Here is a 23,356-nt window from a genome sequence, read left to right on the forward strand (position 1 = left end):
TCAGTGGACAGTTCTCTTTCCTCATTGTTCCAGTTTGCTAATACTACATATTATGCAAAATACCAGAAATGGATTGGCTTTTATAAGGGGGATTCTTTGGTTATAAAGTTACAGTCTTAAGGCCATAAAGTGTCCAAGATAAGGGGGTACCTTCACTGAAGGATAGCCATTGGTGTCTAGAAAACCTCTGTTAGCTTGGAAGGCTCATGGCTGGCGTCTGCTTGCTCCCAGGTTACATTTCAAAATGGCATTCTCCAAAATGTTGCTCTTGGGGCATTTTGTCCTCTCTTAGCTGCAGCTCCTCTTCAAAATGTCACTCTCAGTTGCTCTCAATTCTGTGTATTCTTCAAAGTGTCCCTCCTGGCTGTAGCAAACAGTGAGCTCCTTCTATCTGAGCTTTTTATATGGCTCCAGTGATTTAATTTAGACCCAGACTGAATGGGTGGGGTAACACCTCCATGGAAATTATCCAACCAAGGTTTTGTCCACCGTTGATTGAGTCACATCGCCATGAAAACACTCAATCAATAGATTCCAAAATCTAATCAACATTAATACAACTGGCCCCACAAAATTACATCAAATAACATGGTGTTTTGGGGAACATAATGCATTCAAACCAGCATACTCATCTTACCAGAATCTCAACAACATGCAACACAATTGACTACCACCTTCTTTTTGATACATGCAATTTGGGAATGACATCAGTTCATTCATTTAACAAATATTTATTTAACAGCTAGTATTTGCCAATCTCTGCAAAGGGCAATGTTGACATTGTAGAGGGTTAGAAAAACAACAATCAATATGATTATGGCTCCTACAGTCTAGTAATGGGTAAAGACAGTATTAAAATATAGTCAAACATAGGGAAATAAATACCAGATAGATAGAAATAGGATGAAGAAAAATGAATCAGGGTACAGAGTCAGAGCCTGGATTATGTGTTTTGCTTTAGTTAAAGTTGTCAAGGAATACATCCAAGAGGAGTGAAATTTTAGCGGGAACCTAAATGAAGTGAGTTTGAGCTTTTAAATGGCTGGGTAAGATCATTTCTAGCACACATCACACAAAAAGGTCAGGAGGCAGAAACAATTTGGCAAGAAGACCAGTGTGGCTAGAACAGGGTGAACTTGAGGGAAAGTAGTAGGAATTGATGTTGGGGGGATATGTAAGGACCACATCATATGTGTTGCAGGTAGAGGTAACAGAACTTCTGGATATGAGGTGTGATGGAAAGGAGAAATCAAGAACTCCTAGGTTTGAGCCTGAGCCATTAGGTAAATGGTGGTTGCTTATTACTTGGAGAGGAGCAGGTTTGGTCAAGAGTAAGATATAGGAAATCAATAGTTTTGTGACAGACATGTTCATGTTGATGTATCTCTTGGACATCTAAGAAGAGAGAAAAAATTATACACACAGGTCTGAAGTTCATAAAAGAGTTAAAATTGGTGCTTAAATCCTGAGACTGAATTAGATCAATTGCTGAGTAAGAGTAAATAGAGAAGAGATGAGAATTAAGACTGAGCCTTGGAGCACTCCAAAACTTAGAAGTAAGGAAGAGAAGGACCCAGTGTAGAATAAATCAGTGAAGCAGAAGAAAATCCTGGGAATATATGGTGTCATTGAAGCCAGATGAAGAAAATGCTTCAAGAAATATAATGTTAAACAGTTAAGTCAAATGCTGCTGGGAGTTCAAGTTAAATTAAAAATGAGATTTGATCATTGAACTTGGCAAGATGGAAATAGTAAGAGTAAGAGACAGAGCTATTTTAGCAGAGTGCTCAAGGAAAAGGCTAATTGTAATGGTTAAACAAAGAATGATAATTTTGCTGTAAAAAGAAACAAATTCGGGACAGTATGAGCTGTTTCTTTTCAAATAAAAGATATTACAGCATGTTTATAAGCCAATGATTTTTGCAGAAAGTAAAAAAAAAAAAAAATGATATAAGAGCAACAGGAGCAGAAATGTGGTACAGTCCCTGGATATTTCATACCTTATAATGGAATGGAAGGAAGGACACGAATCCATAGAAAGCAGGTGGATTGATAGATTTGGTGGTGGGACTATGAGGTTGTTCTCTTCTGATTGCTTCCATTTTAAGAGAGAAAAATCATTACTTGTGAGGAAAGTTTGAGGAGGGAGGAGAAAGTATGGCAAAATTGGAAGTGTGGGAGAGAGAAAGAGCATATTATAGACAACTAATAGTCAAGGGCTAGCGACCCACTTAGGTTTATGATCATTAATTTTTAGTGAGACCAGTCTTCATGGTTCTTTGTTTTCTCTAGCCAAACTCAGTTGTTGATATGAAAAAATCCCAGATTAAACAGAAAGTTGGGAAGAAATAGGGTTGGCATTTTTTCAGTGAGTATGACAGAAGGATGTGTGTGAGGAATCTGAAGGCAAGGGAACAATAATGATGCTGGACCATGGAATGTAAACTGGATGAAGAGGAAAATGAATACATAGAGTGTAATGAACAGTGAAAAGTAGTGGTTTAATGGATTACAGACTCCGAAGTGTTGAAAGAATTGTTGCATTGGGGCTTCTAGAGTATGTGAAAAGGAAAGATGGAGATGGAGGTCAGAATGTCATATGCTTGAAGATAAGTTTGGAATGGTGAAATTAATGAAAGAGTATATTTTCACTGTAAAAATTTTTAAAATACAGAAAATGCCACTTTCTGTTTTAAAAATATGTACTATATGCATGCACTTTATTTGTATGAGCATGTTTCAGAAGTTTCTATTACTTTCCATTGATCTATCCATCTATTACCATACCAATAAGACACAAGTTTAATTGTTGTAGCTTTTTTTCTAGTAGTGCAAGTTTTATTGATTAGTCCCCTTTTGAATATTAGCTTAGATATTCTTTACAAGTTATTCTTCAAGGTAAAATTTTAAATAATCAAAAATACCTCATTGGCATTTTTCTTAGGATTTAATACAGTAATAGTTCTTTTTAGCAATGTAGTCTCTTCATTTCCTTTTTTATATTAGACCTTAGAAAAGCTTTTATAAAAAAATTTGGAGTAATATTATAATTTTAGTAAAAAGCACAATGCAAATAAAGATTACATGCACAATAGCTAATAGGTTATTGCTACCATAAAACCAAGGTATTATTTTTGTACAGATATTTGTATTGGATCAACTTATTGAAATTTCTTAGAAGTTTATGGCTATTTGTCTTGGATCATCTACATAAATTATCAACTTACATACAAATCTGACACTCATTTTCTCCTTTCCAGTGTTTACAGCCTGTATTTATTTTTTTAAAAACAATTTTTGTATTCAGTAAACTTCCAGAATATTTTGAAAACTGAAAGTGAGAACAGATATTCTTACTGGTAATGCATAAAGCCATTTCAAATATGAATATGTTTTATAAATTGGTAAAAAAAAATTAAGTCAATGATTTACCTTAGAAATCAAATCCTCAAACACTGCAAACTGAACAAGTCAGCTACATGCAAAATTCTTAGGGTCTTTATGGTAAATAACTAACTGTGGTAGATTGCAAAAATGGCCACAGTTCTTCACTTTGTCCTTCGTGCATTCCCCTTTGCAATGTCACTTTGCAGCTCTTCCTAGGAAGAGAGGAAAACCCTTTCTCAGCCTCTTGAATCTGTGTTTGTCTTATGACCTGCTTTGGCCAATAAGATGTGGAAATAAAAGCATGTATTTCTGAACATAGACTTCCAGCAGGAAAGACAAAGAATTGTCTTGAATATAATCCTGTGAATTTTGTAAATATTGAAAATACATGTTTCTAATTGCAATTGAAGAGGATAGAGAATTTAAAAATAATTATCAGCATAAAAATTTCAGAAAATAACTTGGTTCAGAAAAATTTATAATGACAAAATTTTTGAAATGTTAAATACAAATTGTCACTAGAGAACTTAGATTCCATTTGAAAAATCATTTCTCTTTTCAAAAGAAAATTCCTTAGAACTAATGATTCATAAAAGCATTCCAGAGTTTTTAAAATTCTAGCAGACAAAAATTTCATCTTCATTTTTCTCCATCAGAGAGCACACTAACAGTCTCAGAGGGGTAGGGGTAAGACAAGAATTTAGCTTTTTTGAGAGCTCTCATACCCCAAAATGGATATTTCAGTTTTAGTACAGCAGTATACTGCTTAGCATGCCTTTTGTTTTAATGACTTTGGCTTCACTGTCAATAAAGTCCCATTTCGATGTATCAGGTTTATGTCTCCTCGTTAGTTTTTGGCAAGGAAAATCAGGCAACACATGTACTCAACTCATAACAAGTTTATGAATTTGTATTTTAATCCGCTTCTGGGAAAAGACAATCAGCAAAAGAACCAAATGATGTATTAATGGTCTAAATTTTACTTTAATTCATCTGTTTCCAAAACATGAGAAATAACGAGGACCTTCCATGAGAATAACAAGTATTGTGTTCGACTAACATGGGTTCACATTTGAGGTCACAGATTATATCAGCAAAATCTAAGATTCCACATGTTCCTTCGTGTCTGATTCCCCATTTTAACATCAGCAATATAGGTATCTTGATTTCTGAGTTGCTTGCCTTTGTTAATTTTGTTGTTAATTAAAAATAATCTATTGTTTTCTGCTCAGATTGCTAATAGATGTAGATCAGTATTCATGACTTCAAATGACTATGACTTGATTTACTTACATATTTTTGTTGGTTTATACCTTGACTTAATAAAGAGAGGATTAAAGGAACTTATCTAAGGACAACAGGCATTTTGGCAATTTTTCTTTAATAAACATAACCTCATCATTTAAAAGAAGAGCATATATATATATATATATATATATATATATATATATATATGTGGTGTGTAAGGTTTTCATGTGCCTTTTGGGAATTTAACTGTGATTTTATAATGTTAACAGAATTCAAAAAACATATATTCTATGATTCTACTAATATGAAAAATCCAGAAAAAGCAAATCTGTAAAGATAGAAAGTCGATTATTGGGATTATTGGTGGCCTTGGGCTGGGGTTAGGAACAGGCATAGCTGCGAATGGGCACAAGGGAGTCTTTGGGGTAATGAAATTATTCTAAACTGGGTTATGATGATGGTTGCACAACTCTGTAAATTTATTTAAAAGCATTGAATTGTACACCTAAAACTTTAGGATGAATTTTATGTTATTTTATAAAAATAACATAATGAAGCTGTTTAAAGAAAAAGAAATGTTTCTAAAGAAACTTAAACAATTATTTATAACATATTCCAATTCCTCTTGAAACAATCGAAGTTTCCAAATAGGAAAACTTTCAGTTACTAAAACATGTCACATTCAGATTGAAATAAACCTTACTCTTCAAGGGGCTCTCTTGGCCTTTTCTGCCTAGTCTGGATGCCAGAATCATGAATTTACTGTCAGTTGGGTCCATTCTTTGTGCATATAATAAAACATGGAAAGAATATTTAAATTTTAACTTTATAATACATTCAAAATTTTAACAGATAATGAATAAATTTAACAAAGGAATGGAACCATGCACTGCAACCTCAACAGAATTATGTACACCTAGGCAATGGAATTCAGATATTCCACTTCCTTCTCCCTAAGGAGCTGATAAAACACTTATCAAAGTATAAAAAATAGCAATAGTAAAAGTAAAAAGTTTTAAAAGTAATAGATAATATCTATTGAGTGTTTATCATGTGCCAGGTATTGTTTAGTACTGAGCAAAAAAGGTCATATTTAATTCACACATCAACACTGAGAGACAAGTGTTATTATGACCACTTAATAAAAGAGGAAACTGAATATTAAAAAGTGCAATTACTTACCAGTGCCACACAGTAACAGGTGGCACAATCAGAATTTGAACCCAGGTGTGTCTAACCATTGTGCATTGGTTGAGAACATGAGCTTCCTGGAAAGCCAACCTGGGCCCAAGTGGAAGTGCCTCTATTCTCCAGCTATAAATACTTGAGATGGTTATTCAAACTCCCAATACTTTCAGCTCCCACGTTTATAAAAATGAGTATAATAATAGTATCTAGACATTAGAGAATTTTTGAGAGAATTAAATAAGATAATAAATGCAACACTCCTAATACTTTGCTCAGAACCTAGTGGCTTCTTTACAAATGTAAGCAAATACTATTAATTCCAGGAATAGCTAGTGTCTACTTTGGAGGAAATTATACATTTTATAAATGAATACATTAAATTAATTAATCCAGAGGATTTGTTGACTTCATTCTAATTTTTGGGATAGCCACAGAATAAAAAATAAATAAGAGAGAGAAACATTTTAACTTGCCCTCAAGTTCTTTACAAATACCTCTGACCTCTTCTGTTCCATTATTTCTTATCTAATATAACCCCACAAGATAGGGTTATTATGATTTATAACTAAAGTTTAAATGTTGAAATGTAATTTCCTAACAATTTGTCACCAATTACTACACATCAATAATTTTACCAAAACTTTCAATACTATTTCATGACTATTTTGTTAATTAAGAATACATTTCATTTTAGCAAACAATTTTAACTTCATCTCTTTAGATCAACTGTTACACATATGCAGGCATATTTGGAAACACAGGAAAAAAATCATTTTTACTGGTCCTGTACAGATTTATATGAAAACAGTTCCATGTTATTGTCTTCTCTTGTTCTAAAATTATAGAAATTTTAATTGAGAATTTTATTCCTGCTGAAAATCAAAGAAACCATAGAGGCTGTCTTAGTTTGCTAGGATTACCATACAAAGTACCACAAACTGGATGGTTTAATGAGAGAAAGTTATTAATTCATAGTTCTGGAGGCTGGAAGTCCAAAATCAAGATGTCTGCAAGGCCATGCTCCATCTGAAGCCTGTAGAGAAGAATCTTTCCTTGCCTCGTCTAGCTTCTGGACTTTGCTGGCCATCCTTGGTGTACCTGGTCTTGTAGATGTATCTCTGCTGCTCACTCCACATGGCATTCATTCTTGTCTCCATCTTCACTTGATATTTTCCTCTCTGGGTCTGTGTCTCCTTCCTTTCATTATAAGGGCACCAGTCATTTGGATTAGGGCCCATGCTGATCTCGTTTGGCCTCATCCTAACTAATAACATCTTCAAAGACCCTATTTCCAAATAGAGTCAAATTTACAGGACTGAGCATAAGAACTTGAATATGTCTTTGTGGGGAATACAGTTCAGATGCAATGATTAATCACCAGAATTCCCATTGAGAAAGAAACAGTATTTGTATGGGTACTTACAAATTGGGAGCTTAGGGCAGAAGTTAAGCCTCTTATGGCACCTGAATATGAGCCAAGCAGTTTCACACAAGACAAAAGGAAGACATTTTTCTGCTGCCCTGTAGAGATGAGAAACAGGAAGAAGGCAGAGGCTTCAGGATGGCTGAAGGCTGTTGCATTGCAGTGTGATCTCATCTTGTGATCCTCTCGTTTTAACTTCATCCCAAATTAACTAAACTAACAAAACGCAAGTAGGTATTTGGTGTTGGTGTCATTTCTTTGTTTCATTTTGTTTTGTAGAAACTGGCTGGGTTTTGCGGTAGCCCACTTGAGGGAGTAGGACTTACCAATATAAGAGAGGTGTGGAGTGATTTGCCGTAGGGTACATTGTGGGAACACAGGCCACAGCACAACAGAAACTTTCAGCAAATGACCACTTTATTACTTACACAGCACAAAGTAAGAGAAGAAATCCCATCATGGCCAATCTCCTGGGGAAGCCAACTGCCCAGGTCAGGTTTTGGGGCGTATGGCAGCTCTGCATGCCCCACTTTGTATGGCAGAGGAAAGAGGTCTGTTCTGCCCAAGAGTGAGCATTCATAACCAAGGGGGAGGGGGCCCTGACACTGAGCAAAAACATGCATCAAGCAACCTCCATGCAGTGTTCCTGCCCTGCTAAGCACCTGAAGCTGCTTGTTTCTGATTGTGGTTCAGGGTATGGTCAAGCCGTTCCATTACACCTAACTTCTCTCCCAGACTGCAAAATGGAAACATATTGAAACATTTGCACACAATGAAAAGGAAGGGGGTAGGCAGGGTCTGGGAGATGGCCACCGAGCATGACTGTGACTTCCCCAGCAAGAGGCATGAAGAATTTGAATAACCTGCCAAAGAATATATAGCTGGAAATTGATGAGAGGGATCCAGTTTGTCCTCACTTGATGTGTTCTTTCATCAGAAAACCACAAGACTCTCAAAAATCACTCACATTGCAGCTCTTAACTCTCTCAGAGCAAGAGAAGTGAGGTTTGAAATAAATTTAATCCAATTTCCATGGACAGGGTCCTTAACTGACATAGGAGGGTATATATAATGATGCAACATGGTGAATTTATAGTCGATAAATGTGGTAGTTTGGAGCTATTACGAACTCCAGAAACAGTCATGCTCTTTCAATCTATTGCTGTGGGTGCAGACCTATTGTGGTTGGGACCTTTTGGTTAGGTTATTTCAATTGAGTTGTGATCCAACCCATTTAAGGTGGGTCTTAATCCTATTACTGGCATCTTTTATGGGGTTTGAGACAGAAAAAGCCCAGAAAGCTCAGAGAGAAAAAGCACCTGGAGGAGCTAAGAGAGGAAGCCACTGAAGCCAGAAGCTGTAAGCACTGAAACCTGGGAGAGAAGGACCAGCAGATGTTGGTCATGTGTCTTCCCATGTTACAGAGGTGTCCCAGATGCCAGCTGCCTTTATATAAGGTCCAGGTATCATCCTGTTGATACTTTATGTGCCAGATTGTATATATTATGTCCCCCAGGAAAAGCCATATTATTTAATGCAACCTTGTGGGGACAGATTTGTTAGGCTTTTTGACCTCTTGATTGAATGTTTCCACGGAGGTTTGACCCTGCCCATTCAGGGTAGGTCTTGATTAGTTTACTGTAGTCCTTTAAAGGGAGATCACACACAGAGAGCAGGGAGATGAAAACGCCCCAGGATATGCCAAGCCAGGACACACAGATGTCAGATGCTTGGAAGCTGACAGAGTTGCTTGCTGACATTTTGAGATGCTAGCCCAGAGTTTGTTCTGGAGAAGCTAAGAGAGGATGAAAACACCCCAAGAGCAGCTGATGCTTAGAGATGCTTAGAAATACTTGGAGTTGTGGACAGAAGGACATTTGGAGATGCTGAGCTAAGAGATTAAACCCAGACAATGCCCTGGAGAAGAGCAGACACCAGCCATGTGACTTCCCTGATGACAGGGGTGTTCTGGACACCATAAGCCTTTTTTCAGTGAAGGTATCCTCTTGTTGATGCCTTAGTTTGGACACATTTATGACCCTAGGACTGTTAATTTGTAACCTAATAAACCCCCTTTATAAAAGCCAATCCATTTCTGGTATTTTGCAAAACAGCAGCATTAACAAACCAGAATACCTTAGTTTGGACATTTTCATGGCCTAAGAACTGTAAATTGTAAGTTAATAAGTCCTCATTGTTAAAAACCAGTCCATTTCTGATATATTGCATTCTGGCAGCTTTAGCAAACTAAAACACTTACAGAGACATTGAAGAGTAAAGAAGTTAAGACACTTGCCCAAGGTATAAATTAAACATTCAAACTTGTATTTTCAATTCTTTACAATATATATTAATTCTAAAACATTTATTTATTTATGCTCTGCTTGATCTACCAACTAATGAAAGAGAAAATTTACCACAGTGATGATTTGTCTATTTATCCTTGTAATTCTATCAATTTTTGATGTAAATATTTTCAAGCTATGTTTTTAACAGTGCATTCACATTTAGAATTATTATATCTTTCTGTGAGGTGAAATATTTACCATGATGTGGTATCCTACATCTCTAGTAATTTTTTTGGCCTTAAAGTAAATTTTGCTAATATTAGTATACTGATACCAGCTCTCTTGGGTTGGAAATTGTCTCATATGTATTTTGTGATCATTTAACTTTCAGTATTTTAGTGATCTTATGTTTCATATGTTTTTTAATCCATTCTAACAACTTTTGTCTTTTACCTTAAATAATTGGTCCATTTACATTTATTGTAATTAGTTACATATTTTAATTTATGACTACCATTATTTTTTGTGTATTTTATTTGTTCTGCCTCTTCTATTTTTTCTTTCTTGCCTTCTATTTAATGAATTTACTACTTTATTCTTATTTCATCTTTTCCTCTAATAATTTAAAGATCATATATTCTATTTCTTATTCTTTAGTGGTGATCTTAGATTTGTACATACATACTTACCAAATTCTAAAGTTAATCAATATATGTGCCATCAATCTGAAAAATCAAAGAACATTACAACACTAACTGTGATTCTCCAAACATACATGTTTATTTCAATAATTTTAGATTCATTATTCTTTCTTTCTTCCTCAAGGCATTATTGATTTATATAGCCAATATATTTTTACATTTACCCATGTATTTACGGCCTTTGATCATTATTATTTCTTGGATCTTTGACTTTCCAACTGGAATCATCTTCCTTTGGCCTGAAATACAATCAGAATTTCTTTGTTCAGGAGTCTGTTGTTGGACAGTCTCTCACTCTCTCTTTTTTTCCCCCTTTTGTTTAAAAATATATGTTGCTTGCTAGAAAGATATATTCCCTGGGTATGTAATTCTAGGATGATCATTATTTCCTCTAATTTTCTCATTGATGATATTAGTTCATCTTTTTTTTACTTCCCTGATTTATGTTGAGGTAATTAATCCTGTTAGTCTCTCTACCTGAAAGGCTGAGTTTCTTTCCTGTCACTCCTACCCCACAAGGTCATGAAATCCTTGCTCAAATTCCCTGGTTGGGAAAATGCCTAAGGGTACATCTGACTTTAGGCTCTATTTTCCTATTTGGTTTCCTGCTTTCATTTAGGTTTTATTGCCAGCACATCAATGCATTTTACAAGTTGTTTTTCAGCTTTATCCTGCATTTTTAAGTTTTCAGCAGGAAGTTCAGTCAGAATATCTGTTATGCCATTTTGATGGAAAAAGAATGCTGGTGTATCTCTCAGTTTTAAAAAGGTGAAAGAGGGAGAGAGAAATTTTACTTTTTCTGTTAATTGAGTTCTACTTTGAAAGTAGAGGACTATTTTGGACTTTTTGTTCTCTCTCTCAGTCCTGTAATAATTGCATAAGCTCTGAAACAGCCTTGGTGGTAGAGATGCCTAGCACCTTTAGGACTACATAGGCAGTATTAATAGTTATACCCCATGGCCTTGTTTAAGCAGGGGCAAGAGTGCTAGTTATGGGTTTAGTAGTGTAACAGTCTCAGGAAGTCTTTTTGAGTCACTATCCATTTAGAGTTTGTGCTGCAGAAACTAAAGCATAAATGACTAAACACATGAAGAAAACTATATTTATTTATTTTGGAGCTACATTGTGGAGTAGAAAAGGACTAAGATATTGAAAACTATATTAGATTTAGCACAAGAATAACAATGAATGTGAGCCCCTATTGCCTGTCTATTGTAAACATCTCTAATCTATCACAACACTCCCTCTTCCTTGAATCAAGAAGATGCCTCAGAATCCTTCTCAGCACAGTACTTTCAGCATCCACAGCCAAACAACCAGAGTAGAAAGGCAAGATGAAATCTATCAGTGGAATAACTAATAGTAAATTGTGTCTCTGTTTTTCCATTTTTCAACTGGGATACTGTTAGCAATGTGTTTTCTTAGGTGCAGTGGGGAAAAAGATTCTTTTCCAATGTTCTAGCTTTTGGAAGCTCTGCTTCCTGTGGTCACCCACATTAGTACTTCACATAATTGACTATGCAAAACATCCAACAAGTAACAACTGAGTAATTGCTGAATGGAAAAGAAAGGCATTTTTATGACCTCTTCAAAATTAAGAACTTTGCCATGAAATTCTACACTTTAATCTAGATTCAGAAATAAATACATTGAGATATTTTCCAGCTATAGTAGATTTTTTTTTTCTTCTTTTTTTCTTTACATACAACTTAAGATCGATGTCTGTTGGCTTAAAGGGAAAAGGCTACAATTCTGCCATTTGCATTATCTTATTTCACTTTAGGGATTTGCTCCAGCTGTTCTCTTTGCCTTCTGGTTCTTTTTACAGAACTTTGACTGGCTTACACCTCTCAACCTTCAGATATTGGCTTAAACGTCATTTCCTCAAGGTCCTCTCTGATTATTCTATCAGAAGGAGCCTTCACCACCACCACTTCTTTGTCTAGCCAATCTTCCTCTTTAATTACTCTATGGCATGTATCACTCATTGGAAGTATTTTCTTTTCTTTTTCATATTTATTGTCTGCATCCCCTCACCAGAACATAAGTTCTAAGAAGTCAGGGTCTTGACTGCTGCTTTCCACAGTATCCTTTGCACTCACAACAGTGCCTAACACTAAGTAGATACTTACTATGTGTGAAGGAATTAACATGAATGAGAAATATGTCAAAAAAATACCAGTCATTGTATAATTTAGACCTATGAAGTTCATTTTGTAAAGGTATTTGTTTTTTCATGTTCATAGTAATGAGATAAAGGTTCCTCATTGAGTTCTCTGTAACAGAAACTACTTAGGAGTTCAAATGGAAAAATAATGTAGTGATTAAAACAGACACATGAGCCTGAGTCTTTATCTTAGTTTTGCCACTTATTAGTCATAAGACTTAGAGAGAGTTACTCACCCTCTCTATTCTTCAATGTCTCAGTTTTGCTAGGCTGCTGTCACAAATACCACACAATGGGCTGTTTAAAAAAAATGGGAATTTATTGTCTCACAGTTTCAGAAGCTGGAAGACTTGTTTCCTCCCAGGGTCAGTAGCATTCTGGTGGGCTGGCAATATTGAGTGTTCCCTAACTTTCCTGTCACATAGCAATGCCCTCTCCTTCCTTTCTGGGTTCCAGCTGACTCCAGGCTTCAGGCTCCTATCCATGGCTATCTCTTTATAATTATTAAGACACTTCCTGAGTCAGTTGATCACACTTTTACTAAAAAGAACATCTTTAAAAGGCCCTGCTTATAATGGGTTCATACCCACAGGAATGGGGTTAAGATTAAGAACCTGTTTTGTTTTGTTTTGTTTTGTTTTTTTCTAGGATACATAACTCAATCTGGCACACCCAGTTGCTTTATCTGTAAAATGACAATAAAAAGAAAATAATAGGATTGAGAGAAGAGTAAACAAGTTAACATATAAGAAGCACTTAAAATATTGTCTGCCTGAAGAAAGCACTCTATAAGGGTTGTCTATTAAAATTTTTATATAAACATACTTTAAATGTAAATTATGTACATGCTCAGTTAACTTTTTATAAGTTTCTTCATCAATCAGGAGAAAATAATAATACCTATTTCACAGAATCATTGGGAGGATGAAATGTAAGGCACTTGGAATAGGGCTTGGCACATGTAACACTCAGTAAATGAAGTTCTTACTATTGTTAAATAATTTACTCAAGCGGCTTTTATTCATTTACTCTCTCCATTCTCTATTTTCTGTGTTCTAGTCTGTGATCTTTATTCGTGACAGAAATGCTCATGGGCAGGAGGTGTCAGGATACATTGACTATGCCCATAGACTGAAGATTGAAGATTTTGAAGTCTACTTTAGTGGGAAAAAAAGACTTCTTCCTAAGTCCACAGATATGAGGTAAATTGTACAATTTTTCATATCTTCAATAAGAAAAGAAGCTACTTCAGAGGCAAGGATGAGAATTTTCATTTTATTTTCCACATTGTGCCTAGAATGCTAATGTAAATATAGGAGGAATATGATAAGACTGGTTATGAATTAAAATATTAAGGATTTTTAAAATGGAGAATGAGCATGGATGCGTTCTTCCCGTAACAACCTGAGGAAGAGAACTCTTCAGAGGCAAGACAAAGAAATTTTCAACAACATTCCTTTTAAATGATAAATAAAGCCCATAAATGCTAACCTCCTAAGGCTTATCTGCTTAGAAGTCTGCTTAAAGCATCTGCCTAGAGCAGTCTATGTCACTCACTCTCTTCTCACTTTTTTTGACTATCTGCCAAGGTACAGGCCTCTCTGGCCAGCTCCACTGCATTTATTCTCTCATCACTCTCCTAGTCTGTGATTCTTTCCCACTCATCATTCTTTTTACTATTGATTCCCTACCCCTTCCTCTGGAACTCTTATTCCAACACATTGGATCTACTCTACATTGTTAATCAATTCAGAGACTGATCCTTTTACCCTCTTCAGAGATTTTTCTCTCTCACTTATTATAGAATCCAAACGTAATGGCAGCATTCTGCCTTAAATATTCACTGCTATATCCGGCTTATTATTTGAAGCTGGTACCAACACTATCCTCCTCTGAAGTCCCTGCCTCCTCTATCCATCCTCACTGCTATTGTCAAAAGACATCCTAATCCATCACCACTTTAGTGGAATCGCTCCTTTTCCTATCCAACCTAGACACATTAAGCTTGTCCCTTGCAATAATAGCCACCATCCGTGTCTTCTTGTCCTTTGGTTGTGTCTGTCCTAGTAACCCTCCAAAGTAGATTGAGCCAGACATACCCTTCACTGCACCTATAGCTGGACCCCTGAGCACAGCTGAAGGAAATTTTAGAAAAGTTCACAAAGGTGCAGGTGACTGCTAGGAATACTGCCTGGTCTTCCACCTCAACTGGACCTTTTGTTCCTCTCAAGCACCACATTATGTGCTTTTCCTCAACTCCTATTTCAACCACTCCCCCAACCAAATGATATTCTAAATCTTTGCCACCTCTGAAATCCCTTTTAACCAACTACTGACCACTGTCAATGTATGACTTGCCTCATATTTCACAGAGAACATTGGGTCTAAACATTGTTAACCAGTGCCTTCCATAGAGTGCTACTCTGATTATTTCTGGTCACAATTCCATTCTGACAGCCCACCTTCTACATACATTCAGAACTGTTCTGGTTCTTGGAATACCACCATGCCATCTTGCCCCTCAACCCTCCCCTTATAGGGTATATTAGTCAGGGTTCTCTAGGGAAACAGAACCAACAGGAGGTATCTGTAAATATGAGATTTTATAAAACTGTCTCAATGCAACTGTGGGGATGCATAAGTCCCAATTCTGTTGGGCAGGCTGCGAGCTGGCACCTTCGATAAATGTCTTTGATGAATTCCCCAGGAGAGGCCAGCTGGCTGAAGGAAAAATGAAAGTTCCCTCTTTTCCCTTAAAAGTCTTCAGTTGATTGGATTAAATCCAGCTGACTGTATTCTCTCATTGCAGAAAACACTTCCTTAGTTGAACGTAGATGTAATCAGCCACAGATGCAATCAATTGACTGATGATTTAATAAACCAACCTTCTGGTTATTAACCAGCCATGAAATGTCCTTGCATTAATGGTTGGGCCAGTGCTTGTTGGACCAGACCAGTGGGAATCATTACCTGGCGAAGCTGACACACAAACCTAAGCATCACACAGGGACAACTTACTTCAAATTTGGACACACTCACCCAACACAGCAAAGCTCAGGCTTCCACAAGAACCATGAGAAAATATTTGCCATATAAGTAACTAAGGCTTTTCTGGTGACATATCCAAAACAAAACAGGTTTGACCCTAAGTGGCTGAACTCTCTGCCCCTAGAAATAGTTTTTCTCATTGAAAAAAAGTTTTCTTACTAAGTGAAATACTCCTCCACATGTGCATTTACTTTCACCGTGCTTTTTTTTTTTTTTTTGAGTGTGCACTGATTTTTTTTTTTATTATTGGAGAAGTTGTGGGTTTACAGAATAACCATGCACAAAATATAGGATTCCCAAACACCACCCAGCCACCAACAACATGCATTGGTATGGAATGTTTGTAACAATTGATAGCACATTTTTATAATTGTACTATTAAAGTCCATGATTTTAACTTAGGGTTCACTGTTTATGTACCATAAACAGTGATTTTTTTTTTTAATTTTTACTTTGCTACCATGTATATAGTCTAACATTTCTCCTTTTAATCATATTCAGATATATGTTTCAGTACTGCTAATTGTGTTCACAAAATTATGCTAAGATCACCACCATCCATTACCAAAACATTTCTATCCCTCCAAATTGGGACCCTGTACAGTTTAAGTCTTAACTTCCCATTCTTTACCCACACCTCATTGTCTGGTAACCTACATTCTATATTCTGACTCTATGAGTTGGCTTATTCTAATTGTTTCAAGTCAAACACAATATTTAATATACAAACCAATAAATTATTTGTACTTTTGTTTCTGCTTATTTCACTCTACATAGTTTTTAACATTCCTTTCATTGTTTCTAGCTGCTTTTTCTAGGGCAAATTCTAGGAGGTGGGTCACCCCAGAGAGAACTTTCCCAAGTAAGTTTTTTCCAGCCAAAACAGAGCCAGGGACCCATGAAGGGGGCACAGATTGGCTCCAAAGTGTCCAGGGAAAGGGATCAGAAAGGGTGCCAAAAACTTCTCCAATGACTCCCCAAAGCTGAGCTTTCCTGGCCTGCCTAGCAAATGCAGTCCTTCATCTAACTGTCCCACACAGCCCTGAGGAAGCCCTGCATCTTTAAATCTCCACTGCCTCTGCCCCTAACAGGGGAGGTTTGAAACAATGGCTGCTGTCACCATTGTTCAGGGTAGGTTGAAACAACAGCTATCCTAGTTAAAAGTCATGATCAGTGATCAGCTATGCCAACCCCTGTTATTGGGGAGGAGGATTTTTATGTCCCTTTCTGTCACCAGTGAACTAGCCAGGGCTTGGACCCCAAGGTGGCCTGCCATGAGAGTGGAGGATGGGCATTGGTAGCCACTGCCCAGAGAGAGCAATTTACTGTTCTTTAGTTTACCAGCCTCTTCCTCCTGCTCTTACCTTGATTCTGTACAGTGTTCTTCTGGCCTCCGATGTTTCAAAATAGTTGTTTCAGACAGTTCATGCTTGTTTAATAGTTGTTTCAGTGGAGGGACTGAGTCCTGGAGCTCTCTACTTTGCCATTTTTCCCTCACCACAATCGAACAACATCTCCATGTTCTATTTAGGGTTAATATATCCAAACTTGTTTTTGATGCTTTCCACTCCCCTTTCCACTAAGCCGCATTTCACCTGTTATTCCCTTGTGTTTGTTTTTTAACTTTAATTTTATTGAGATTGTTCACATACCATACAATCATCCAAAGATCCAAAGTGTACAACCAATTGCCCATGGTACCATCACACAGCTGTGCATCCATCACCACAACTTTTTTTTTTCAATTTTTAGGACACTTTCATTACTCCAGAAAAGAAATAAAGGCAGAAAAAGAAAACTCAAATCCTCCATACCCCTAAGCCCCCACTCCATTATTGAGTCATAGTACTCATATAGTACACTTGTAACTGTTGATGAAAGAATGTTAAAATGTTAAAATAACTGTGGTACATAGTTTGCAATAGGTATATTTTTCCCTCTATACCCCTCTATTATTAACTTCTAGTTATAGTGTCTTACATTTGTTCTAGTTCATGAAAGAGAAGTCTAATATTTGTACAGTTAACCATGGGCATTGTCCACCACAAGTTTCACTGTTTTATACACTCCCATATTTTAACCTCCAACTTCCCTTCTGGTTACATACATGACTCTTAGCTTCCCCTTTCCACCACATTCACACACCATTCAGCACTGTTAATTATTTTCACAACAATGTGCAGCCATCACCTCGGTCCATTTCCAAACACTTAAGTTCAACCTAGTTAAACATTCTGCTCATAATAAGGAACCATCTCCATTCTTTAGCCTCATTCTATATGCTGGTAACTTATATTTCATGTCTATGAGTTTACATATTCTAATTAGTTCATATCAGTGAGACCCTGCAATATTTGCCCTTATTTGTCTGAATTATTTCACTCAATATACTGCCCTCAAGATTTCTTCATCAACCCATTTTTTCTTTTCAAGATGGTTTTGTTCACCCACCATACATTCCATTCTAAGTAAACAATCAACAGTTCACTGTATAATCACGTATTTAAGAAATTAACCACAGTCACCACTATTTATATAAAGACATCTCCACAAACAAGAAGGAAGAGTCAAAGAAGGTGGAGAGACAAAAAAAAGAAAAGAAAGGAAAGGAAGAAAAAAAGTGACAGCTAAAAAGCAACAAAAGGAAAGATAGAATTAAACTAAAGTAGAATAAAAGAGTCAGACAACATCACCAATGCCAAGAGTCCCATACCTCTCTTTTATGGCCCCTCTTATAGGCATTTGGCTTTGGTATATTGCCTTTGTTACATTAAAGGAAGCATAATTCGGTTAACTATAGTCTCTAATTCGCATTGATTGTATTTTTCCCCAATACCACCCCATTTTAACAGCTTGCAAGGTTGACATTCATTTGTTCTCCCTCATGTAAAAACATATTTGTACATTTTGTCACAATTGTTGAGCACTCTAGGACTCACTGAGTTATACAGTCCCAGTCTTTATTTTTCCTCTAAACTTCTGGTATCCCAAATGCCCCTAACCTTCCTCTTTGAACCATATTCACAGTCATCTTTGTTCAGTGTACTTACATTGCTGTGCTACTGTTCTAGTTTTCTAATGCCACCAGAGTGTAAAACACCAGAAATGGATTGGCTTTTATAAAAGGGAGTTTGCAGTCTTAAGGCCATAAAGTGCCCAAGGCAAAAGGGTACCTTCATTGAAGAATGGCCAATGGTGTCCATAAACCTGTTAGCTGGGAAGGCACGTGGCTGGGTTCTGCTCGATCCCAGGTTGTGTTTCAGAATGGCGTTCTCCAAAATGTCTGCATCAGCTTCCAATGGCCATCTTTAATATGTCTGTCTCAGCTTCAGCCACTATGAGCTTCTTCTGTCTAAGCTTATATAGTGCTCCAGTAAACTAAACAAGGCCCATGCTGAATGGGCAAGGCCACACCTCCATGGAAATTATCCAATCAGAGTCATCACCTACAGTTGGGTGTGTCACATCTCCATGGACACTGAACCAATAGGTTGCAACCCAATCCATACTAATACATCTGCCCCCACAAGGATGCATTAAAGAATATGGCTTTTTCTGGGGGACATAAATATACAAACCAGAACAGCTACCATCACCCAAGACTGTGTTCCAAAGTTCATACTCCTGTCTTTTTCTATCTATCTGTAGTGCTCCCTTTAGTGTTTCCTGTAGAGCAGGTATCTTGTCTACAAACTCTCTCATTGTCTGTTTGTCAGAGAATATTTTAAACTCTCCTTCATACTGAAGGACAGTTTTGCTGGATATAGGATTCTTGCTTGGCAGTTTTTCTCTTCCAGTATCTTAAATATATCACACCACTTCCTTCTTGCCTCCATGGTTTGTACTGAGAAATCTGCACATAGTCTTATCAAGCTTCCTTTGTATGTGAAGAATTGCTTTTCTCTTGCTGCATTCAGGATTCTCTCTTTGTCTTTGAGATTTGATAATCTGATTGTTAAGTCTCTTGGCATAGGTCTATTCAGATCTATTCTGTTTGGGGTGTGCTGTACTTCTTGGATCTGTAATTTTATGTCTTTCATAAGAGATGGGAAATTTTCATTGAATATTTCCTCTATTATTGCTTCTGCCCCTTTTCCCTTCACTTTTTCTGGAACATCCATGACACATCCATTCAGGCACTTCATGTTGTACTTCAATTCCCTGAGATGTTGCTCATATTTTTCCATTATTTTCTCTATCTGTTCTTTTGTGTGTAGGATTTCAGGTGTCTTGTTGTGCCAGTTTGAATGTATTGTGTCCCCCAAATGCCATTATCTTTGATGCAGTCTTGTGGGGCAGACATTTTGGTGCTGATTAGATTTGCTTGGAATGTGCACCACCCAGCTGTGGGTGGTGACTCTGATGAGATACTCCCATGGAGGCATGGCCCCACCCATTCAGGGTGGGCCTTGATCAGTGGAGCCATATAAATGAGCTGACTCAAACAGAAGGAACTCAGTGCAGCTGCGAGTAATGTTTTGAAGAGGAGCAAGCTTGCTAGAGAGGAACGTCCTGGGAGAAAGCCATTTTGAAACCAGAACTTTGGAGCCAATGCCAGCCACATGCCTTCCCAGCTAACAGAGGTTTTCCGGACGCCATTGGCCATCCTCCAGTGAAGGTGCCCGATTACTGATGTGTTACCTTGGACACTTTATGGCCTTAAGACTGTAACTGTGTAGCCAAATAAACCCCCTTTTTATAAAAGCCCATCCATCTCTGGTGTTTTGCATTCTGCAGCATTACCAAACTAGAACACCTGTTATCCAGTTCCTGAGTGTTTTCTTTTGCCTTTTGAAATCTGCTGTTGTATATCTCCAGTGTGTTTTTCATCTCTTTCATTTCCATAGATTCTGCCTATTGTTTTTTCAAAGTTTTAATTTCTACATTATGTTTGCCCAGTATTTCTTTATATCCTTCATCTCTTTTGCAGTATCTTCCATGAACTCATTGATTTGGTTTCTTATCTGATGTAGCATATTTCTTTGAAAATCTTTAATTGATTGTTTCATTAAAGTGAAACAGTATCTCAACTGCAGCTTGATTGAGGAGTAGGTTTGTTCCTTTGACTGAGCCATATCTCCTCCCTTCCCAGTGTAGTTTGTAGTCCTCTGTTGTCTAGGCATCTGGCTTCCCTGGCTACCCAAATCAGATTTTCACAAATCAGAATGGGTTCAGTTCTCAGAATGGGGTTATATTCAGTGTCAAGTCTCCCTGAGGGTGTGTCTTAGAAATTGACAGACTTTCCTGTGTAGTCTCTAGCCACTATGCTTCTCCTAACCTTCCCAGCAGGTGGCACCCATCAACCTGTTGCTCCCAAATGGTGTAAGGAGGTGTGGCCCCTTTAGTTTCTGTTTTGGCTGTTTACCTGCAGGCTCTGGGGTCTGAATTCTGAAGGGAAGGAGGCAGTAGAGCTGGGCCCCACCCCCTTCCTCTTAGGGAAGATATATCCTCTAGGGAGTTATCTTCTGCTTTTGAATTGTTCTGTGTCACTCTGACTCTGTTATCTCCACCCCTATCTGGGTCAGAGTGTTGCAAACTGAAAATGGCTGAGGCTTTCTTTCTCCATGGAGCCACTCAGGTTGAGAGAGAAAAAAAGGGAAAGAGTGCACCCCTGCAGAGCAGTCCATGGCCCCCCAGTTTCACCCTATGCCAGAGATAGTACTTGGTCTTCTGGGCTCCCTTTCCTGGGACACAGGAATTTTCTGGCATTTAAAGGTCAACCATCACTAAAAGCCTCTGTCTGCTTATTTTTCTAGTTTGTATTCACCAGTCCAGATTTGTTAATTAAAACCCCACTTGGATCTGGGCTAAGCTACATTTGCTCAATCCATGACGACTGTTCTCTCCCACAGCGAGGTTTTGTAGCTCAGCCTGCTGTTGGGGGAGGGAGCCCCTGGCATGGTTCTGCAGTTTTTACTTACAGATTTTATGCTGTGATGTGTGCTACTCCACCCAATCCAGGCTGGTGCATGATGTATGGACAGTCACGGTTGTCCCTCAGCAGTTATTCCAGATCATTTACCGGTTGTTCCTGGTTGTTTATTAGTTGCTCCAGGGGATTAACTAAATGCCACTCTTCTCTGTGCTGCCATCTTGCTCCAAGCTCCACTGTGTTTTGTAGATTTCCAAGTGTTCCCTCTCAACTGACTCCTTTCTCTTACCTCTAAACATGTCAAAACCACTTCTACATCAAAGAAAGGGAATCCTCTCTCCATGCCAACTATTGCCCTATCTCTCTTTCAGTGTCCAGCTAAGTTCCTCAAAATAGTGATAACAAATGTCTCCAATTCTCACTTTTCCTTTAGATTTGAGTGGATTGCTGTTGTCCTCTGCCCCCATTACTCAAATGAAACTATTCCTGCTAAAATCACCCATGATTGCCAATTTCAAAATCCCAAGGATTCTTTTCAGTTCTCATATTACTGAAATTCTCTACATTATCTGATTAATGTTGATTAAACATCATGTTGTTTAATCTGTTCTTCTCAAAAATATGCAAACATATTAACCTTTCATTTTCAGAATTCCTAACTGAACTCTACTCTTGTTTATCCCATATGTATTTATATTCACTAGGGCTTTTTTTTTTTTTTTTTTTTTTTTTACTGTTACATTCACCTGGGTGATTTGAGCATTATTCTGGAGTAGAGTTGCTTTCACAACCACAACACCAGGACAGATTTCACTTCTTTATTTCAAACTCCTTACTAAAGAGAATCTTCTACATGTCCCATTAGCAGTTAAAACAACATTCAAAATTAAACTCTTTTTAATCCCCAAGCCCCATTTTATACCCTATTTTGACAAATGGCAACACCATGGCAACCCAAGGCAAAATCCAAATGTTATCCTAGACCCCTTCCTGTCCATCACCACTGGGGTAACTAATTAACTAAGAACACTAGATTCTATTGCCTTAACAGCTTTGTTTACATTAACCTAAATACAAGACATGCCATTTCACCTGTAAAAACTCAGTATGCATCCTTAACTAATGACCTTAAAAAAAACATTATAACATTATCATACCTAATGAAATAATTCCTAAATATCACCTAATAACTAATTGCTACTCATGTTTCATTGATTGTCTCAAAGTTATCTCTTTGCAGTTGGTTTGTTCAAATCAAACTCCAAACAAGATTGTGTTTTGTTATTTTATCTCTTGCAACTTTTGTTTTATAGCACTCCCCTCTTGCTTCTAATCTTATATGCCATCAATTTGTTGGAGAAACTAGATTATTTGGTTTAAGAAATTCACATTCTAAATTTGACTTATCGCTCTCCCTCACTTCTTTTCACCTATTTCTTGTAAACTGCCTTGAATAAATACAGTTTCTTTTTTTGTTTAGGTAAAAAGTTTTATGATGTGGTGCTTTGTACTTCCTATTGACTGAATTTTAGATATCTTTAGATTGATCAGTAGGTTCGGATTCACTGATCAGTCTGATCATCCCATTATAAAATTCTCCATCAAGTTCCACCCAGTGGGTTTGGCATTCATCAGTGAAGTAAAAATATTTTTTCTGAAAGTCATGAAATAGAGACTTTCTAATTCTATCATTCATTCTGCATTTTTTTCAGCTAGAATTCTTTAACAGAGAATAACATTTCCTCATTACTTATTTGGTTACCCCAAAATATAATTCATGCAGAAAGGTGGAACAAATATTTGATTAATTTCCATAATTTAGGGGAAAAAAATGCAAAGCCAAAAGAGCAAAAAAGTCCACCAGATAACACAAAATTGTTTTTCAAAATGGGTATAACAATTTACACGCCCACCAGAAGGGGGAGAAGATCTCATGAACTTCATCCTCACCAACACTTGACATTTTTTTCCCACTTTAGTGAGTTGTAAATGATCTCTCATTGTGGTTCTAATTTGCATTTCTATGATTACAAA

At 37.0% G+C, this 23,356-nt stretch overlaps 1 protein-coding gene across 5 annotated transcripts in view; it reads left to right on the forward strand.

The window, feature by feature from the left end:
• CFAP299 (cilia and flagella associated protein 299) overlaps nucleotides 1–23,356 on the forward strand; it is a 767,377-nt gene that overhangs the window by 642,822 nt on the left and 101,199 nt on the right. For all 5 annotated transcript variants that reach the window (XR_005215897.1, XR_005215898.1, XM_037830080.1 and 2 more), the window contains exon 4: nucleotides 13,462–13,604. Coding sequence is in view for 3 of the 5 variants with exons in the window: in XM_037830080.1 (XP_037686008.1) it covers nucleotides 13,462–13,604 (143 nt within the window). In the remaining 2 variants the exon portion in view is untranslated. The remainder of the gene's footprint in view (nucleotides 1–13,461; nucleotides 13,605–23,356) is intronic.

This window comes from Choloepus didactylus, chromosome 3 (assembly GCF_015220235.1).
Source record: "Choloepus didactylus isolate mChoDid1 chromosome 3, mChoDid1.pri, whole genome shotgun sequence".
Taxonomy (NCBI): domain Eukaryota; kingdom Metazoa; phylum Chordata; class Mammalia; order Pilosa; family Megalonychidae; genus Choloepus; species Choloepus didactylus.